The sequence below is a fragment of the Equus quagga genome, chromosome 15 (assembly GCF_021613505.1).
Source record: "Equus quagga isolate Etosha38 chromosome 15, UCLA_HA_Equagga_1.0, whole genome shotgun sequence".
In the NCBI taxonomy this organism is placed as follows: Eukaryota; Metazoa; Chordata; class Mammalia; order Perissodactyla; family Equidae; genus Equus; species Equus quagga.
The window spans coordinates 6765205-6782775 of NC_060281.1; the positions used below are offsets into that span (position 1 = coordinate 6765205).

A 17571-nucleotide genomic window follows, 5' to 3' on the forward strand; every position below is an offset into this window, starting at 1 on the left:
ATTTAGGTAAATCACTGGACCCTGATCCCAGCTTATTTTGTTTCAACTATCAGTAAATCATTTTGTTTTTTCTATCAGTAAAACTTATTTAAAAGGGCCTTGTACTACTTACCTCATTCTGTCTTTATTTAATATCCTCTGAATCACTATATGTAAATTCATATTCCTATAAACTTATTGAGAAAACACCCAGATTTTTTTTTAAAACTCTGCTTTTTTCCTATTGTGAAGTAGTTTGATAACTTGAGTATGTGTTTTTTGTTTTTTTTTTTAAGATTGGCACCTGGGCTAACAACTGTTGCCAATTTTCTTCTTTTTTTTTCTTTCTGGTTTTCTCCCCAAATCCCCCCAGTATATAGTTGTATATTTTTTAGTTGTGGGTCCTTCTGGTTGTGGCATGTGGGACACTGACTCAACATATCCTGATGAGCGGTGCCATGTCCGTGCCCAGGAACCGAACTGGCAAAACCCTGGAGCGTGGAAGCGGAGCGCGCGAACTTAACCATAGGCCATGGGGCCAGCCACTCGAGCATGTTTTGATATGTCTTATTATTTAGTTTAATAAATCAAATAATGTCATATTATAAATAGTATATCATATTTTAAATTCCAAATTCACTCTTCATATAGTTAATGTCACTCAGGACAATCAGATTGAGAATTATAGCCCTTAATAATCTATCAGTTACTTAAGAAAAAATATTTTTTGAAGGCTATTGGATATTATAAGTAGAAAGGTAGACCGCTCTATATTTTGTCTATATAATTTCTCTTCTTTTAAAAAATTAAGGTGAAATATGTTATCTAATGTAAAGAATATTTTGCCTATTTAGAAAGTAAAATAGTATTTCTCGCATTTCTAACCCGATGGGTCAAATATCCATTGATTCTATCAGTGACAGAGTCATAAATTTTCACGTTTTATAATTTGAAGGAGTGATTTGGTTTGGAATCTGCCGATTCTATGTAACACCATTTGTTCTGATTTTGGCCCTCCCCTGGGGTGTGAAGTTTGTGAAGTCACTAAACTTTTTCAAACCCTTTTATTAGAAATATGATTTACAGAGCCTTATTTGTCTGCATATGATGAGTGCAAGGTAGCAGTGCAATTTGCAGAAGATTCAGCCCACGGCCAAAGCTGTTCATTTTTAATTCATTTCTGATTCTTTCTTTCTTTTTGCCTTTGCCTCTCTAAAGGTCCAAAACAGACAGACATCTTCAAGCATGATGTTCTCCCAACCACTGGTTTGGCGGCATTAGGTACTGGCATATCCTTTGAAAGATATTTACTCAAACATGTGATTGCCGCTAAAGAACTTTTAGCAAAACACAGTCTTCCTTCTTCCACAGATGTTTCCTCTTCTCGATTTTTGAATTTTGGTGTTCCCGGCCCAGCGCAAGTTGTCTGGGGCAAAACATCTGTACCACATCTGCCTATCCAAGCTTCAGCAGCCACACCACGATTCTTCTTCCTCGATAGGGGAGAGAGGACCCCATATATCATCTCTTCAATGACAGATTTTATTTTTCCCACACAGTCTTTATCATTTGAGAGTGATCGGTCTGTTGCCTCATCAGCTACTACAATGAGTTCAGTAATTAGTGGCATTCTGGGAGCTGGTGTTGAGTTAAACAGACACTCATTACTCTCCCATGGATTTCTGCTCAAAACTGCTTCCACAGGTGCACCTCCAGTTGTCACTATGGGGGCTCAAGAGGGTACTGAAGAATATTCAGCTGTTTCCTTAATTTCAAGAAGAGAGTACTGGAGATTGCTGAGCTCCTCAATGCCTCCCATCTCTCCTGCTAAGGTAATTATATCCAAACAGGTAGCCATCGTAAACTCATCGGCTTTGCACCGATTCACTACACAAGACTCCATTCCCAGTGAATATCAGGTTATTACTGAAGCATCTAGCAACCGGAGACTCACGAACATCAAATCACAGTCTGCTGATTCTTTAAGTGAATTAAGCCAAACATGTGCAACATGTTCTATGACTGAAATAAAATCCTCTCATGAATTCTCAGATCAAGTTTTGCATAGCAAACAGTCCCACTTTTATGAGACATTCTGGATGAACTCAGAGATATTAGCCAGCTGGTATGCACTAATGAGAACTCAAACTATTACTTCTGGGCATTCATTTTCTTCTGCTACTGAAATAATGCCATCAGTGGCATTCATGGAAGTGTCATCCTCATTTCCTTCTAAAAAGAGTACAAAAAGAAGAATTTCAACCCCATCCGTGGAAGACTCCATTGCCCTATCAACTAATTTGGATGCTAATTTATGTTTGGATAAGACTCGTTTATCCATTGTCCCTTCACAAACTGTCTCCTCAGACCTGCTGAATTCTGATTTGACTTCAGAACTGACTGAGGATCTTTCAGTATCAGAAAACATTTTAAAACTATTGAAAATAGGACAATATGGAATAACTATGGGTCCCACTGAGGTACTGAATCAAGACAATTTGCTGGATGTGCATGAGAGTAAAGGATCTCATAAACAGCTCAAACTTCACACAAGTGATAGGTCTCTAGATTTTGAATTAAACTTACCAAGCCATCCAGAAACTAGGCATTCAAGTGAGCTTAAAAACAACCTGCCACCGTACGTGGACTCCAGGTCTGATCTTTCAGAAGTAACCTCTAATGTTGCGTTTTATACAGTTTCAGCAACTCAATCGCTTCCGGTACAGACCTCTTTCCCCACGTCTGTTCTTGTGCCAGATTGGACATATTATACAGATTATCTGACCTTAACATCTGATTTAAAACAAGAGGTCAGAACTTCTTCAGAATGGTCCAAATGGGAACTTCAGCCTAGCGTGCATGATTGGGAGTCTCCTGCTGCAAGTCAGACGCCTGCCATCACTAGATCTCTTACTTTGCCTTCACTGGAGTCCGTTCCAGCACCTCGTCAGCTGATGATTTCTGGTGAGTTTCTCAGTTTCAGTTCAGTAAACTTTTAGAAATGAGTTTCTTTTCTATAGAGAAGAAAGAGCCTGTCGTGGTCACCAGGTGCTCTAAACAGCCTCTTTGTAATCAGGGCAGCAGCCAGTTCAATGGAGATGGCACCTGCTGTTGTCCCTGACACAGATGGTTATTCTTTACGCACTGCCACAAAGGCTACCAGATCAATACAGGAGTGTGTTGGAGATGGCTACACTGCTGGCAAGCAATCAGAAACTGAACTAGTGCAATTCATTACAATGGATCTTTCAAAGTTTAGGAATAACTTTTATTATTCTCATTTCTTGAAATAGCTTCTTTGTCAGGTTGAACACAATATACTGCACACTATCTACCACTTTCTTCAGTGCTAGTTTTTTTTTTAATGGGAAAGTTGAAGAAATCAAGAGCTTGGGTTTTACCAGCCTACATGGTATGTTTAATCATTTTTTTTAATGCAAAGCTGTGATGCTTTCATTATATATAACTCAGAATATAAGTTAACTTCATATCCTTTATTTAACAAAAACACTATATAAAAGTTAAAACAAGATAATATTCCATGTGTGAATTTGAATTCTGTCTTGAAATAATTAATGAAAAGACTCTTTTCTTAGATAACTTAGTTCTTACCTTAAAGCACTTTAGAAATTACTAATCTTCTCAACCCTTGTAATTACTATCAAATTGGAAAGTATAAAAAAAGTTTAAAGAATTGTATTTAGCAAAAGGAGAGGATTCTTTTCCATTATTTAAAGAATTTCTATCTTGTGGAATTTCAAGTGTAACTTTGTAGCAATGAAGTTAATTTTTCTTCAATGAGAAATTTATAGGTTTTGTGTGGTTACGTGTGTATGCTTCAGAAGAAGCACATATTGTATCAATCTTTAAAAATATTTAGGTGTGTAATTTATGGCTGGCAACTCAGTATTATGAAAGACCAAATCATTATATTTGGTATGTCCAATATGATATGATTTTCTTTACAAAGTTTCCAAAACTAGCATAATAATTTAATTACAAATTTAAATATGGTATTCTCCTTGTACTTTTACAGGATGATAGCTTGGTGTAGAACTGTTACAACTCATTGGCAATGCCGAATACATGACTTCTCACATATAAGGGTCTTAGTAAATGCAGCTGAGTTACGCTTTCTCCTCTCATAAAATTCACCCCATAGCCTCTCATCGAAATTAATCAGGACACAAATTCTCCATCTCCAGGAAATCAAATCCTAGGTTTTCCCTTTATGAACTAATCCTCGTAAGCTTCCATTTTTCCCATCCTCTCATTCAACTGCAGTCACTCTTTGATACTTTTGATTCCTCCGGTTCTCCTAGTCTTCCAGTTTCATTTGCCTCCCTAATCATTTTAGACATCATAATCAATCATTTACAAGGCACTTGCTGACATTTTCCAATACGTTCACCTATTGTGTTGGTCAGTGTCATATCACGAAACAGCACACTCCAACTGAATATTTGGGAAGAGTTTAACAGACGGATTATTTGCTAAAATAGGGGTAGAATTTAAGGAAAACAATGAGGGATAGTATGGTTCTGAAGGGACTAGTAATGACAGAATGCCACTGCTACACCTAGACCCAAGAGACAAAGGAAAGAGCAGTCTTCAGGACCAAGAATCTAAAGAGGAAAGTTGCCAGTTTACAGAAGCTATGCTATGGCCTTTGGGAGGGAGAAACATGGGGTTCCAAGGCAAGCCAAGCAGGGGAGACCAGGAGATACATACCTAACCTCACTCTCATCTTGTCTTCCAGTCTCCTGCTGTTGCTTCCCATTGGTCAAACCCATTCAGTGCTGTGAATGATCTTTACAAATGCATCTAGTCTAATGTCTTCATGTAAGAAATAGTGAGGTAGGCCATAGTAGAATGGCCTGTGGTGCTAAAATCTTAACTAGGTTCCATGATACTGTGAAAATACAGAATGAGTGTGTAACGGATGCAGGGAGAATTTCCTTGTATGTTTCTAAAGTGGACCATTGACTGGGTATTATTTCTTCCCCACTACTTCCATGCTAGAAAAGTATAAATGTTAGAAAACCTGGAATTCTGGGTTCCCTTGCTCTGGTGGATTCCTCATATTTCATTGGGTCACTGAGAAGAAATGAAATCTAAGCAACCTCTTGTGATTAGCAGAGTGAGGCCTCTTGGAGCTACCTCTATCAATATGTTTCTTAGAGTTTTGTGTAACTTTTAAAGTACATGATTGCTTGTTCTGTAGTATAGGGACAGCTCTATTAAGCTGAATCAAAGTTGTCTTTCTCAGCTGTCCTCATAACGAGACCCGTCTTTGTGGTTTGGTTTAAGTCATGAAGCAAATGACATTTAAGAGAAAAAGAGTAAAAATTTCTAGCAGTTTGGTATTATTTTCCTATAGCAATATAACTTTCTATTTTTTCTATCAGTTATTTGGAAAGTATGTAAAAGAGACAGCCAAAACTCTTGATCAAGATATTCTCCAATAGAAATGGATAACAAAAATAGTACAGAAATGAAAAAGTTTGTATGAGTTCCATTTATTCCAATCATAGTTGAGAAATTCTAAATTTAAAAAAATCCAGTGCAATATTAATGAATCCTGGCAAATGTCAAAGGAGTAAATTTTCCAAGAATAGAAGGATGAGTCAAGGAAGATATTTAATAATATAATTTACCACATCATTAGGTAAAAGATTTTGACACTCAGTTTATAGTTTACAAAGAACATTTCTTTTTTTTCTATTCTAAGGAATTTACATTATCTCCAAATATTTTCAGCACCTACTATTATTTCTCAAACATAACAAAATATAAGTAGCTCAGAAAAATATTCAATGTCATTCTTAATGTTGAAACAGAAGAGGTAATTCCATTATGCTCATTATTCTCATAGACAAATCAAAATGCCTTACACACACATATGCACATATTTCTTACATACCATCTATGTAACATAATGGAAAAATGCTCTAACTGAAAATACAAACTAGTGATATTTAAAACTATACAGGACAAAGCTTAAAAGATAAAATTTATTGAATACCTTAAAAATACATAAATGGAGATATGATATTCTTATTTAAAGTTCAGAAATATGAGCTCTTAATATTACATAAATACTACATTTGAAAATTATAAAGCAATTTCAAACACTTCAAGGGAGGTAATCTTCACAACTTGATTAAGTCATTTTAACGTGCAAGAGAATAGCTAGGGAGATGTTGAGTAGGAATGGCAGTAAGGGAGCTTGTGTGTTTACATAATATATTAAAATGAACTATAATAAATTATTATATTATTACAGGAACATCAGTAAAAGGAAATAGAATAGAAAGCCCAAATACACGTTAGACAAAAAAAGGGGAAATTTGCGTTGATAAAGATTTTAATATTTACTAAATTGTGTTTACACATTCTGTCATTTTGAAAACCCTTCCTCTACATTTTATACCAGAATAAATCCTATGAAGACCAGCTAGATAAAATTGCAAAATAAAACATTAGATAATCCAAATAAAATATGTCAATATTTATTTGATCTCTAAATGGAAATTTTTCGTCATTGAAGAATATTCACCCTGAGCTAACATCTGCTGCCAATCTTCCTCTTTTCGTATGTGAGCCTCCACCACAGCATGGCCACTAACAGACGAGTGATGTGGGTCCATGCCCAGAAACTGGGCCACCGAAGCAGAGCATGCCAAACTTAACCACTGGGCCACCGGGGCTGGCCCTCTAAATGGAACTTTTTAAGCCTAAAAGCAAAAATAGAAAATTACAAATAAAATGTTGATAATGAGTACATTTTATAGTAGTACAACTAAAATTAATACCCTTCTAAGGTTATATTACCAAAAATGTTTATAAACATTGTTAAAGCAAATATCTGCAAAAATGCATTGCCTCATAAGATAAACATGATTGTAAAGTACTGTTTCAGATCAAAGAAGAAAAGCTGACTTCTCAAATAATAAAATGATTTGCTATTGAGAGTAAAAATATATTTAAAAATCATCAGAAGCAATTGAAAATTCATATCAAATTTAAAATGAGATACAAATTTTATCCATTTTGTCTTCTTCAATGGTAATCCTCTGAACTGATGAAAATCCTCACTCTACTCAGGGGACAGTAGATGGGCACCATCTTCCTGGAGGATTACTTGCCAGCAATAATTTTTAAAAAATTAAATATCAGAATTTCAATTTTAGGAAATTACTATCAATATACCCCAAATTGTATTATTAAAATAGTAAATATTTGGAAACGGCCATGTCCTAAAATAGTGGATTTATTAAATAAATATTGACATGGAGAATTTCTCCTCTCATGCTACTAACCAGAAGTGATAAAGCACATATACAATATATTTGCAAAATCATGTGTACATGCACCCCCCACATATGCATCCATAGCATTCTTCCAAAACATTAAAGATATGGTTTTAACATATATTTTTATTTTCTAAAAGTTTTACACTGATTATATATTTTATAGCCAGAATAAAATATTTTCACAAATATTTGCTTATAGTGAGAAAGAACATTTCAGAAAGCATATTTAATTATTCATATTAGATCAAAATAATCAAGTTTTTACAAGAATTTTGAGAAAAATATTTGTGTAGAAAAAATAGAAAGTTATTGCTAATTAGCATTCTTCTAGTAACAGGCAATCAAAAAACTTGCAATACAGTGCTCTGAAATAACGCAGAGATATATACGTTTATGGTCAAATGTTCCATTTATATTTTTTAAACTAAATTACTGTGTAGATGTTGAAATCATTAGTAACATTTCTGCAGCATTCTGTACCTTTTTACAGAAATTGAAAACACGTGGAATGGAATTAATCGCATCATTTTATACAACATTCAGATGTTTATTGACTGACTCCTTTGTGATGGGACCAGACACCCCTGCAATTTTTTCTTTGCTTGTCTTTTTATTTTGGCTCAGAAGCACTCAGATATGAATTACACCTTTTTAAAACAATCACAGCTGTTTCTTATTTTTTCTATTGGCAAATTTGGAGTCATGTTTATATCCTAAGGGTTTCAAATGTCTCACATTTACATTTTATAAACCAACAAACATGAAGGAAGAAGTCTTCCTTCTGTTGAAAGCTGCTAAGCACCAAAAGGGATAAACACAGGTGGTGGCAGCCTGTGTGTCACTGTCCCTGGTGCTCAAGGAGGTATTTGCCTAGAAAAGGAGATTTTTGTCACAATATCTAATGGTCACTTTTGTTCTAATTTAATTTCAATGTGTAAAACTGACCCAGTAATGGACGCTACTGGTTTCCCTGCAGCTCATACTGTATCTGCTGAAACTCAGTCCACAGCAGTTGTAAAGTCAGAAGCAAACTCCTGGCATCGTCTTTCCCGCGCAGCTCCCAGCACCTTTCACGGATGAATGCCCTGCGCTTTTTGTGTTGTTCTAGTCTGCAGTATTCAAGAGCATTCATTATTTGCATTTTATTCCCACTCATCACTAAAATGAGTAGTATAATCGACACCATACACAAAATATAGTAGAGTGAATATAATAACTTAATAATACAAATCTGTCCTTGGGAAAACAGTGTAGGTCAGGGATTGACAAAGTACGGCCTGCAGGTCAAACCTGGCCCACCACCTGTTTTATAAGGAGTTTCAGTGGATTACGGCTATACTCATTTGCTTACCTCCTATCTCTGGCTGGCTTGTAGTCACAGGATAAAGTTAAGTAGTTGTGATGGAGGCATCGTGGTCTCCAAAGCCTAGAATGCTTACTAACTTGTCCTGTACAGAAACAGTTTGCTAGACCCTGGTGTAGTCAAATGTGTGATTTTTCATTCTTCTCAGGTTAATATATTTTTACCTTCTTGGCCGAGGTGTAAATATCAGCCATACGTTGACTCAGAAAAGTTCAGATTTGAAGCCTGCTTGATTCTATTGTGCTCTCCCAGGTTACAACATCCCTGCGTTCAGTGCGGTTCTGACAGAGCCCCAGTTTAGAGCCATAGACTGTGGGAAACGCCCACCACCTTCTCCTTGTGAATTTCTCAGACCTGTGTCCGCGGCTGGGGTGTGCACACAGGACCCCACTCTCAGAAGGACCCCATACTTGGTAGAGCCATGGTGTGTGGGAGTTCAGCGAGACTCAAAGGGAGGATAAAATAAAGGTGCTATGGAAGTCACAGGCTCCCAGTGGGGTGGGAGAATCTGCACGTAGCAAGAAGCGAAAGAAAAGCAGTTGAATTAGTTTGTTTCAGGGTTCAGGGTTAGTTCATGCCAAGAGCAAAATGCACTACTAGCTGTGAAATATGAATTGTGTAATTTTTATGATTCCACAGGAGTTTAATCCTCTTATATTTGCATTTAAAACTGGCATTTCGTAATAAAAAGCTGAATGGTAAAATTTATGCTAATAACTGAAAATTTAAATTTTTCTTAGAATGATATTACACAAAAAATAAAAAAATACCATGAAAAGTTGGGAGAGAGAGCAGAGAAAAAAGAAAAAAGCTTTATATTTTAGCATCTTTAACGGGGTTTTTGAACAAACGACCTTGTGTTTTCGTTTTGCACTTGGCTGGGCAATATGTGTATATGTACATATCCAGCCCCGTCTGCGCCGCGCTGTTGTGAAATTCTCTTGCCTTCTCTGCCAGCCCAATTTCCCACTGACCGCTTAACTGTTAGCATCCCACAGGGTTTGTTCTTAAACTCTTCCTCTCTCTCCTTCCTTTCCTTTCTTTTCACACACCCTTCCCTCTCCTTTTTCAGTTCTCATTCCTTTATTCCACACTTTGTCTTTGGAGATATAGCACTTACATCCACGGCTTCCAATAAATCAGAGATACGGACTCTCACCTATTTTCAGACTAACATTTTTTTACTTATCATCCCTCAAAAACTTAAGATAAAATCTGTCCTTCTCCAGCACCAGAACCTTCATCTCTTTCATCTCTCATGCTTTCTTCTCCTCTGATTCATGTCTCAGACGCGAAATTTATATCCATTTATATTCCTAAGCTTCAGGGTAAACTTTATTTTATAAAACGTATTATGAATTGTATCTAAAAATTTCTCCCATCCAGCTTCTTAGCTCAACTCACTATTATTTCTCCAGTTCAAACTCTGATCCTCTCTTCTAGACTAACGTCATACTCTCTAAAATGGGCTACCTATTTCTAGTCTCTATTCTCTCTGGTCTCTCTTCCACATTACTTTCAGAGTTGTTTTCCTATGTGATTTCTCATTCCTTTGCTTAAAAAGCTTCAGTGGATCTTCATTTCCTATAAAAAGAGGTTTAAAATCCTAAACGTTCCAACTCCAATATTCAGCCTTGATTGTGTCATCTAAAGTCATCCTCTCCCACCCACGCCTACTCTATTTTATGACTCATCATTCCTCAATCCAGTTGCACAACTCTGCATTTTAGTATTCACAGCCCCTCCTCCTGAATGCCCTCTGTTGCCCAGTTTGTCAGAATTCCTACCCTGAGGCCCAATTCAAATGTCACCCTCTGCTGGAAGACTTGTAAAAACACTTAAAATTTGACTTTGTCTTTATTTTTGCTCCTATAGAACATTGTGGGTAACTCAATGTCACCTTCACTTTTGTCATTTGTTGTTTTGTTAACTTCCCTCAACAGTATTCTTGCCTTTTCAGGACAGGAGCCGTGTGTTAATAGATACAATGCCCTACCCGAAGCTTTGCTGTAATTACGGCAATCCCAGGAAAGACTGTAAAACATCGATCTTAAAACTGGTCGCAAAGACTCCATCCAATTTAATGTGTTAGGGAGGCTGAGCTGTGAAGGCTGCTATGACCAGAGTAACATAAGCTGTGGATGTGAGGAAGCCAGAGAGTAGAAGAAATCCTCTAAGACTGAAGAAATAAACAAGGCTGAAGTGTCTGGCCCCCCAAGGAAGAAGCCGGATCACTCAATATACAGTAATCTCAAGGAATTATCAGCTTCATCGTGGTTCAGGATGCCTTTGGGTGTGTGCATGACTTGATATTGGGAGACCGTAGGTAGCTAGTGAGGCCTGTAAAGATGGGGAGGTCACAGTTGATTTCTAGGTAATCAGCCAGTATTGAGCTTGATCCTAGACATCCAGGAAGCAGAATTCATTTAGGGAAGAGCTACCTGTTCTTGAGCCAGGATTCCTAGCACAGCTTAAGTTCGAGGCCGAATATCATACACAGTGAGAGTGTGAGTGTGAAGGTGGCATTTGATGTTTCAAGCAGAGGCTGCAAGCAATCTAAACCTCCCAGCCCTGTGATCTGGGCCAGTGTTATGATAAGGCGCAGAGAGGACAGGCTCAGGAGGAAATGATTTGTCCAAGAAACAGCGCAGATACTCGGGGGCATCTCTGGATATTATGGGCATGAAGACAAAATTCCTGGTTTCAAGGATAATTACAATAACAGTAGCTGCCATGTATTCAATACTCACTTAGTAACTGACAATATCCCAGGGCTGAAGATTTGGTCCCCTCACAATTTTGCAGATGAGAAACAGGCAGAGACTCTATTAGCTCAGTTCCCTCAGTTAGTAAGTGTTGGAGTTGGCCCTGGAATTTCAATTTGCAAGATCCAGATATGGTGAATTTTAAGGGCAGCGTATTGTTCGGTGAAGGGAGTGAGGCTCTGCTAATCCTCCGCATCCTTCGTGTCTTCATTGGCTCCCACGCTTAGGCAGATCTCAGCTGAGCCTTCTGGTGAGGGGCTTCCCTCACTCCAGGGAGGCCAGGGAAGAATAAGGAAAGGAAGAGAGCGAGGTTCAAAACCAGGGTAAGGACCTGAGGCTCACTGTATTTTGCCCGTGGGTAGGGGCAACATATCTAATTCTGCTAATGAGGAGAACCACTTGCCTCTCCACAGATGTGGTTTTCCTCAGTTCTATTTACTATTGTCAGTCACTTGTACACAGGAAATTAATAAAAAGATATTTCTGTTGCCTCCCAAATCTATTTATACTGGAAGCATGTGGCGCAGTATGACAAGTTGTCAGTTTTATGAACATCAATCAGCAATATTTTGAGATGCTATTTAATGTCAATAATTAGGATATTATTCCAACCCCTCGACAGTGTTATCATCTAAGTGTAATGGTGATTAGCATAACATATGCTCTTTCTTAACAACCAAGTTTGACTTAGCAGCACGTTTCACTGAGGACGCACCACGTTCTGGGCTCTATTTATGGTGTTAGTGATATACTACTAAAGAAAACATGTTTCCTGCCCTCCTAGAGCTTACTTCTAATGAACAAGGATAGATAGTAAACACCAAGCATAATAAACCTGCATTTCTGAATAACATGTTATATATAATAAAGTGTACACAGTATAGTTCTAATATGTAGAGTGTATATGTATGTATGTATATATGTATATATATATATATATATATATGTGATATGGTAACGTGTTGATGAAAGAAGAACTAGAGCAGATTGGGGGGGTGTCACACGTTCTGGGATGATGGCTGAGAGACAACAGTATGGTCTGATTTGATCTTATTGAGGAAGCCACCTTGAAGGAGATGAGAATTGTGTAGGTATTAGGGAGGCAAATTATCCCACAAAGAGCAAATAGCCAATGCTGCGTCAAGGTAGGCATGTGTTTGACATTTTCTAAGGACAGCAGGAAGCCAGTGCGGTGGAGCAGGCAAGCAAGAGGGAGACTTATAGAGGATAAAGTCGTGTAGATAATAGGGGAGAGAAGACAAAATCAGATTTCAAGAATTTTAGGCCGTTTTAAGGGAAACAGAAAATTACTCCAGGGGTTTGGGCAGAGAAGTGACATGACCTGAGTGATCGTTCTGGCTGCACTGCGGAGGGCTGATGAGCGTGGGGGCGGGCAAGCATCCAGGCAGGGGGAGCAGCGAGGAGGTGAATGCCCTAGTCCTGGTGAGAAATGACCAGGGCTCAGTCCAGGGTCAGCAGTGAAGACTTGAGAAATGGTCAGATTCTCGCTATATTTTGAAGGTTGAGCCAACAGGATTTGCTGATACATTGGATTATTTTTATTTATTTTGGTAATCAGTTTTATTAAGCAGAGAGAAGTATCTTAAGCCACCCTCTGAAGACAAATAAGGGGAAATTATGCAAACCAATTTTTCCAGACTTGCTACAAGTAGATTTATCTCAAATTTTATCAGCTATAAAACTGTGTCTAACAGCAGCTCTGTCGTAATGCAAAAGTCTGATAAGTTTATAATGACATTCCTGATTATGGCCCCGAGGCACAGAAAGACCCTATGTCTTCTGCATCTGCCGTGAATTAACAAGTCATGCTCAGCATGAAATATATGTTTAGTGTTGTGTATTTACACTTTTGCTTGGAAATTTATTTGTGACAGTGTTGAATGGAGAAACTCTACTAATCACAGTATTTCCTAATTCAAGCTATCTGTGGCCTAACCACAAGGTGGTATAACTGGAATACTATATGTATGTGTTTGTGTATGCATGTTGTATGTGTGTAGTCTTGGGTGTATGCTTGTGTGTTTGTGTATAGCAGAAAGTCAATATGGAGTGGAGAGACCCAATGATGCAATATGAACTATTGAGAGAGCAGATGGCAGAATTAGAAAATATGAAAATAGAAGAAGATAGATGTTGAAGACATGAGATTTGGTAACATTGACACTGAAATTTTGTAATTGTGACACAAATGCTGGAATTATGAATACTATATTTGGACGAATGCTATATTAGTTGCCTGGGCTGCCATAACAAAGAAGCACAAGCTGGAAAACTTAAAACAAATTTGTTGTCTCACACCTCTGGAACCTAGAAGTCTGAAAACAAGGTGTTGGCAGGGCTATGCTCCCTCTGAAACCTGCAGAGGTGACTTCTTCCTTGCCTCCTCCTAGCTTCTGGTGGTGGCTGTCAATCCCCAGTGCTCTTTAGCTTGTAGATGCATCACTCCAATTTGCCCTCTGTTGTCACATGGTACTCTCCCTGCGTGTCTCACCATCTTCCTATAAAGACATGCTACCACACTAAAACAAAATGTTGGTTCTGGGTATTTGTGCATTTCCCAGGTTATTTAGCTAGATTTTTTAAAACTCTGAGTTATACAATTTCATTGTCTGGTAATATGGCAGAAGCTTGGAAGATGACCAAATCCTAGAATTCCCATTCTGTGACTTACTTGCTCTTTGGCTTTAGAAAAGTTACATGACAGCCTCTGTTGTCCATCTGTAAAATGGACTACCGCTAATTTTGTGGAGTCATTTTTTAGGAATGTATGAATAAATATATATAAATTGCTTTCACAGTGCCACCTAAATGTTAGCCTCTGCCTAGACTTTTGTTTTTTTAACCCAACTCCACACTTTAGTTTCTAGACTACTACCCCAACCACTTTTAATACCTATGTGGTCCTTAATGTTTAAATGCTTGCAATCCAAACAGGATATGCCCTGAATTTTAGGGATATATGCTCTACCTTTGACTTGTTCGCTTGCTATTGACCAATTTGCGCTACTCTGACATTTCATTTCTGGACGTAGCCACATTCTTGTGTCTCTTGTGGTTCTGAATCCCTGGTTATACTCTGGCCAGGAATTTTTAACCCTTCCCTAGTCTCCTTAATTCTATTTATACTTTTTAATGTGTATTATCAGTTGCAGAAACCTCATAAATTCTTAAGGTCCCACCGTTTCTCTCTGCTCTTTTCCTTCCCTTTGGTCTGAACTTTCTGTGCTATTTTGCATTCCAGAGAGCAACTTAATGCTGAAGAAATAAGACATAAAGATTTAACCCATATTTGCAAATGCATAAAATTCTATATATAATTTGGGACCTTCATGTGATAAGTGCACCTGTTGTAAGATTATCATCATGTATTATATTTTCCTATTTGATTTTCAGTCTATGTTCTTATTTTGGCTGAAGTTTCTCTTAGGTAGTTTACCATTTTGCTTAGACTTGGGATAAATTTTCATTTCCCCTAGCGTTTTTCTATTTCTTCTTTTGATGCCAGTGCCTCTGTCCCTCTTTACAGCCGTCTGACGAGCTTCCTACAATGGAAGGAAAGAAAAGAAAGTTGCATTTTATCATTTTGACAGCTGAGGTCGATGAAGAGTGAAATTTTATTCTTTTAGACCATTTAATATTTATACCTGAAGGCACATAAATATCGTTATTTATACTTGAAAAAGTCTTCTTTTTTTAAACCAATAGGGCCTGCAAGTAAAATTACATATTTTTCACAAACTGGCTGAAGAAGTGTATTTATTTTTATTAACCCCACAGGAATTAGTCCCCAATTTTATACTCATTTAATTTTTAAAAGCACAAGAGATGAATAATATCCATTCTCATTCCACAGAATTAAAGTGGAAGTCAAAATGCGCGTGTGAAGGACTTGCACTTGGTTATTAGTGGCCTGCAGAAGCGAGCATGTTGTTTCCTACGGCATCCTGACCCATAGTGTGTGGGTTTCGAATTTAGGCTCTAGAGTCCAACTCTCTGGTTCCAAATCCACTTAGTAATGGTGTGATCTCGGGAAGGCTTCACTACACCCTGCCTCAGCTTTCTCCCTTTCAAATGGGATAATATCGTAAGCCCTGCACCCCGCTTCGTCAGAACTAAACTAGACAACACGCGTTCTGTGCTCGACGGAGTATCTGGAGGTAGTGAGCCTACGCAAATTGTAACTGTCTTTATTCTTAACAGTAAGATCAACAAAAGTGTAAAACAAATTTTCTGTTAAAACGTTTATTCAAATTAAGAGGAAAAAAAATACATGGTGAAGAAAACCTGTCCACAGTTGGCACGGTAAAAAGAGAATTTGTGTGTTTCTATCTCCTGATGTCCCCAGAGGTCATTGCTCTTTTCTGCCCTGCTCGTGCGATGTGGTCACGGCAGGGGACTCGACATCTAATGCAAGCACAGAAGGGGACCTGTGGGCAAACCGAACCCATCTGATGTGGCGATTGGAGTATTTCTTTCCCAGTCAGCTGTATTTCAAGACAGAGAATGTGGTAAACACTACTAATGATTAAAACAAACACAATTAAGTCAATAATAGATTCGAGAAAATATGTGACTCAAGGATGAAATCCTCACAAAAATAATATATAAATCTTATAAGCACCAGAAAGTACTGCTCGAATTCTATTTGAAAAGGATCCAGGCAAAATACGTTTCTAGCATAAGGGAGAACAGGCATTCTCAGAAGGACCAGCCACGAAATAAAGAGCAGCTACCACCCTTGGAGTGACCATTAGTTACACAACTGGTCGTATCCCCTTCCTCTGTGAGAAAACAGAAGCAAGAGGACAAACTGGGTCTAAATCATCCCCACTTCTAATTCATAACTAAAATATTTATTGCAGATTTTAAAATATGTATAAATTCAGTACTATAATGGATTTTACTTTAAATTATAATCTCTGTTGAAAACTTACATAATTTTATTAATTTGGCTCTAACTGTCTTTGTTTCCTGGTGATAGAATCGATGTTAATCCATTTTCTCTGTTTAGCTCATTTCAAAAAAGCATTTTATTGAGAGATTTCATATTAATTGACTAATCACAAGCACGAAATTAAACTCAGATTAGTATTATTTTATTCATTGTCTCATATAGGCAATATCAGAACTCCAACTTTTAAACCATAGATATTCATGTGCCCAGATTTTGAACAGGATCACTGATATTGAAGGTAAAATACATCAGATTACATTTTAATATGTGTAACATCTCTGGGACAGAGCTGATGTCCCAAAAGTAGTACAAGCTTTTGGGGGAACAGCTGTTTTTTTAAGTTATAAATGACTACAGATATGGGTGAGAATGGACTTCTCAATGTGCTGTATATGTTCAAATTTTAATAACAATAATTTGCTTTTAATAAATTTGTTCATAAGGACACATTTATTGCATCTTAAAATTGGAAGATTATTCTTCATGGTTTTTTATCTGAATCTTTCTCATGAAGAGAGAGCCGCCAGAATCCCTTATCCTTTATCCATCAATTTCTATTTGCACCTTTCCACTCAGTGCTATCAAATTGTTTTCAAAAGATGCTTAACTGCTAATAACACATCAACCAAGTTAATATCCATGATTTAATGATGCTTTTAAATATTTTGTTTGCATGAAAGTATTTATTACCTTTCAAAGCTAACTTTCAGTAATTTCTTGGGGGGAATTTCTATCTTAGCACTTACGGATTATCTAGAAAGGTGGATCTAGATTTCAATGGTAAATTTAAGTCTGCCATCTCTTCACTCTGAAACTCACCTTCATCCTACATAATTAACTTCAATTCAACTCAAAGCAAATTTTCTCAAACACATTTTGATGTTGATTTTTTCTTAAATTTTGCATTTGAAATTGATTTAAGCTCCTTAGAATTTTTAATATCTGCTTTCCTTGGTGTGAAACTAATTTAAGTAAAGACATTGAAGAAGCATGAAAGTCCTAGGGGGAAAAAATAATAGGTTCCCATAAGAGAGATAAGTATACTGGTCTACCCACTCTGCCCTCTGAAATGGCAAGTTAAGGCAAACTTTTAGTACTTCTGACATCTATTGTATTTGCTATTAAAATACTGTTGCACTTTTAAAAAGAAACTTTTATGCTTTTCAAATATTG

At 37.2% G+C, this 17571-nt stretch overlaps 1 protein-coding gene across 1 annotated transcript in view; it reads left to right on the forward strand.

Annotated features, from left to right (window-relative positions):
- The window catches only part of EYS (eyes shut homolog), a 1407877-nt gene that overhangs the window by 729859 nt on the left and 660447 nt on the right, over positions 1-17571 (forward strand). The window contains 1 exon segment of the mRNA XM_046639782.1: positions 1198-2943. Within this exon segment, the coding sequence (XP_046495738.1) occupies positions 1198-2943 (1746 nt within the window).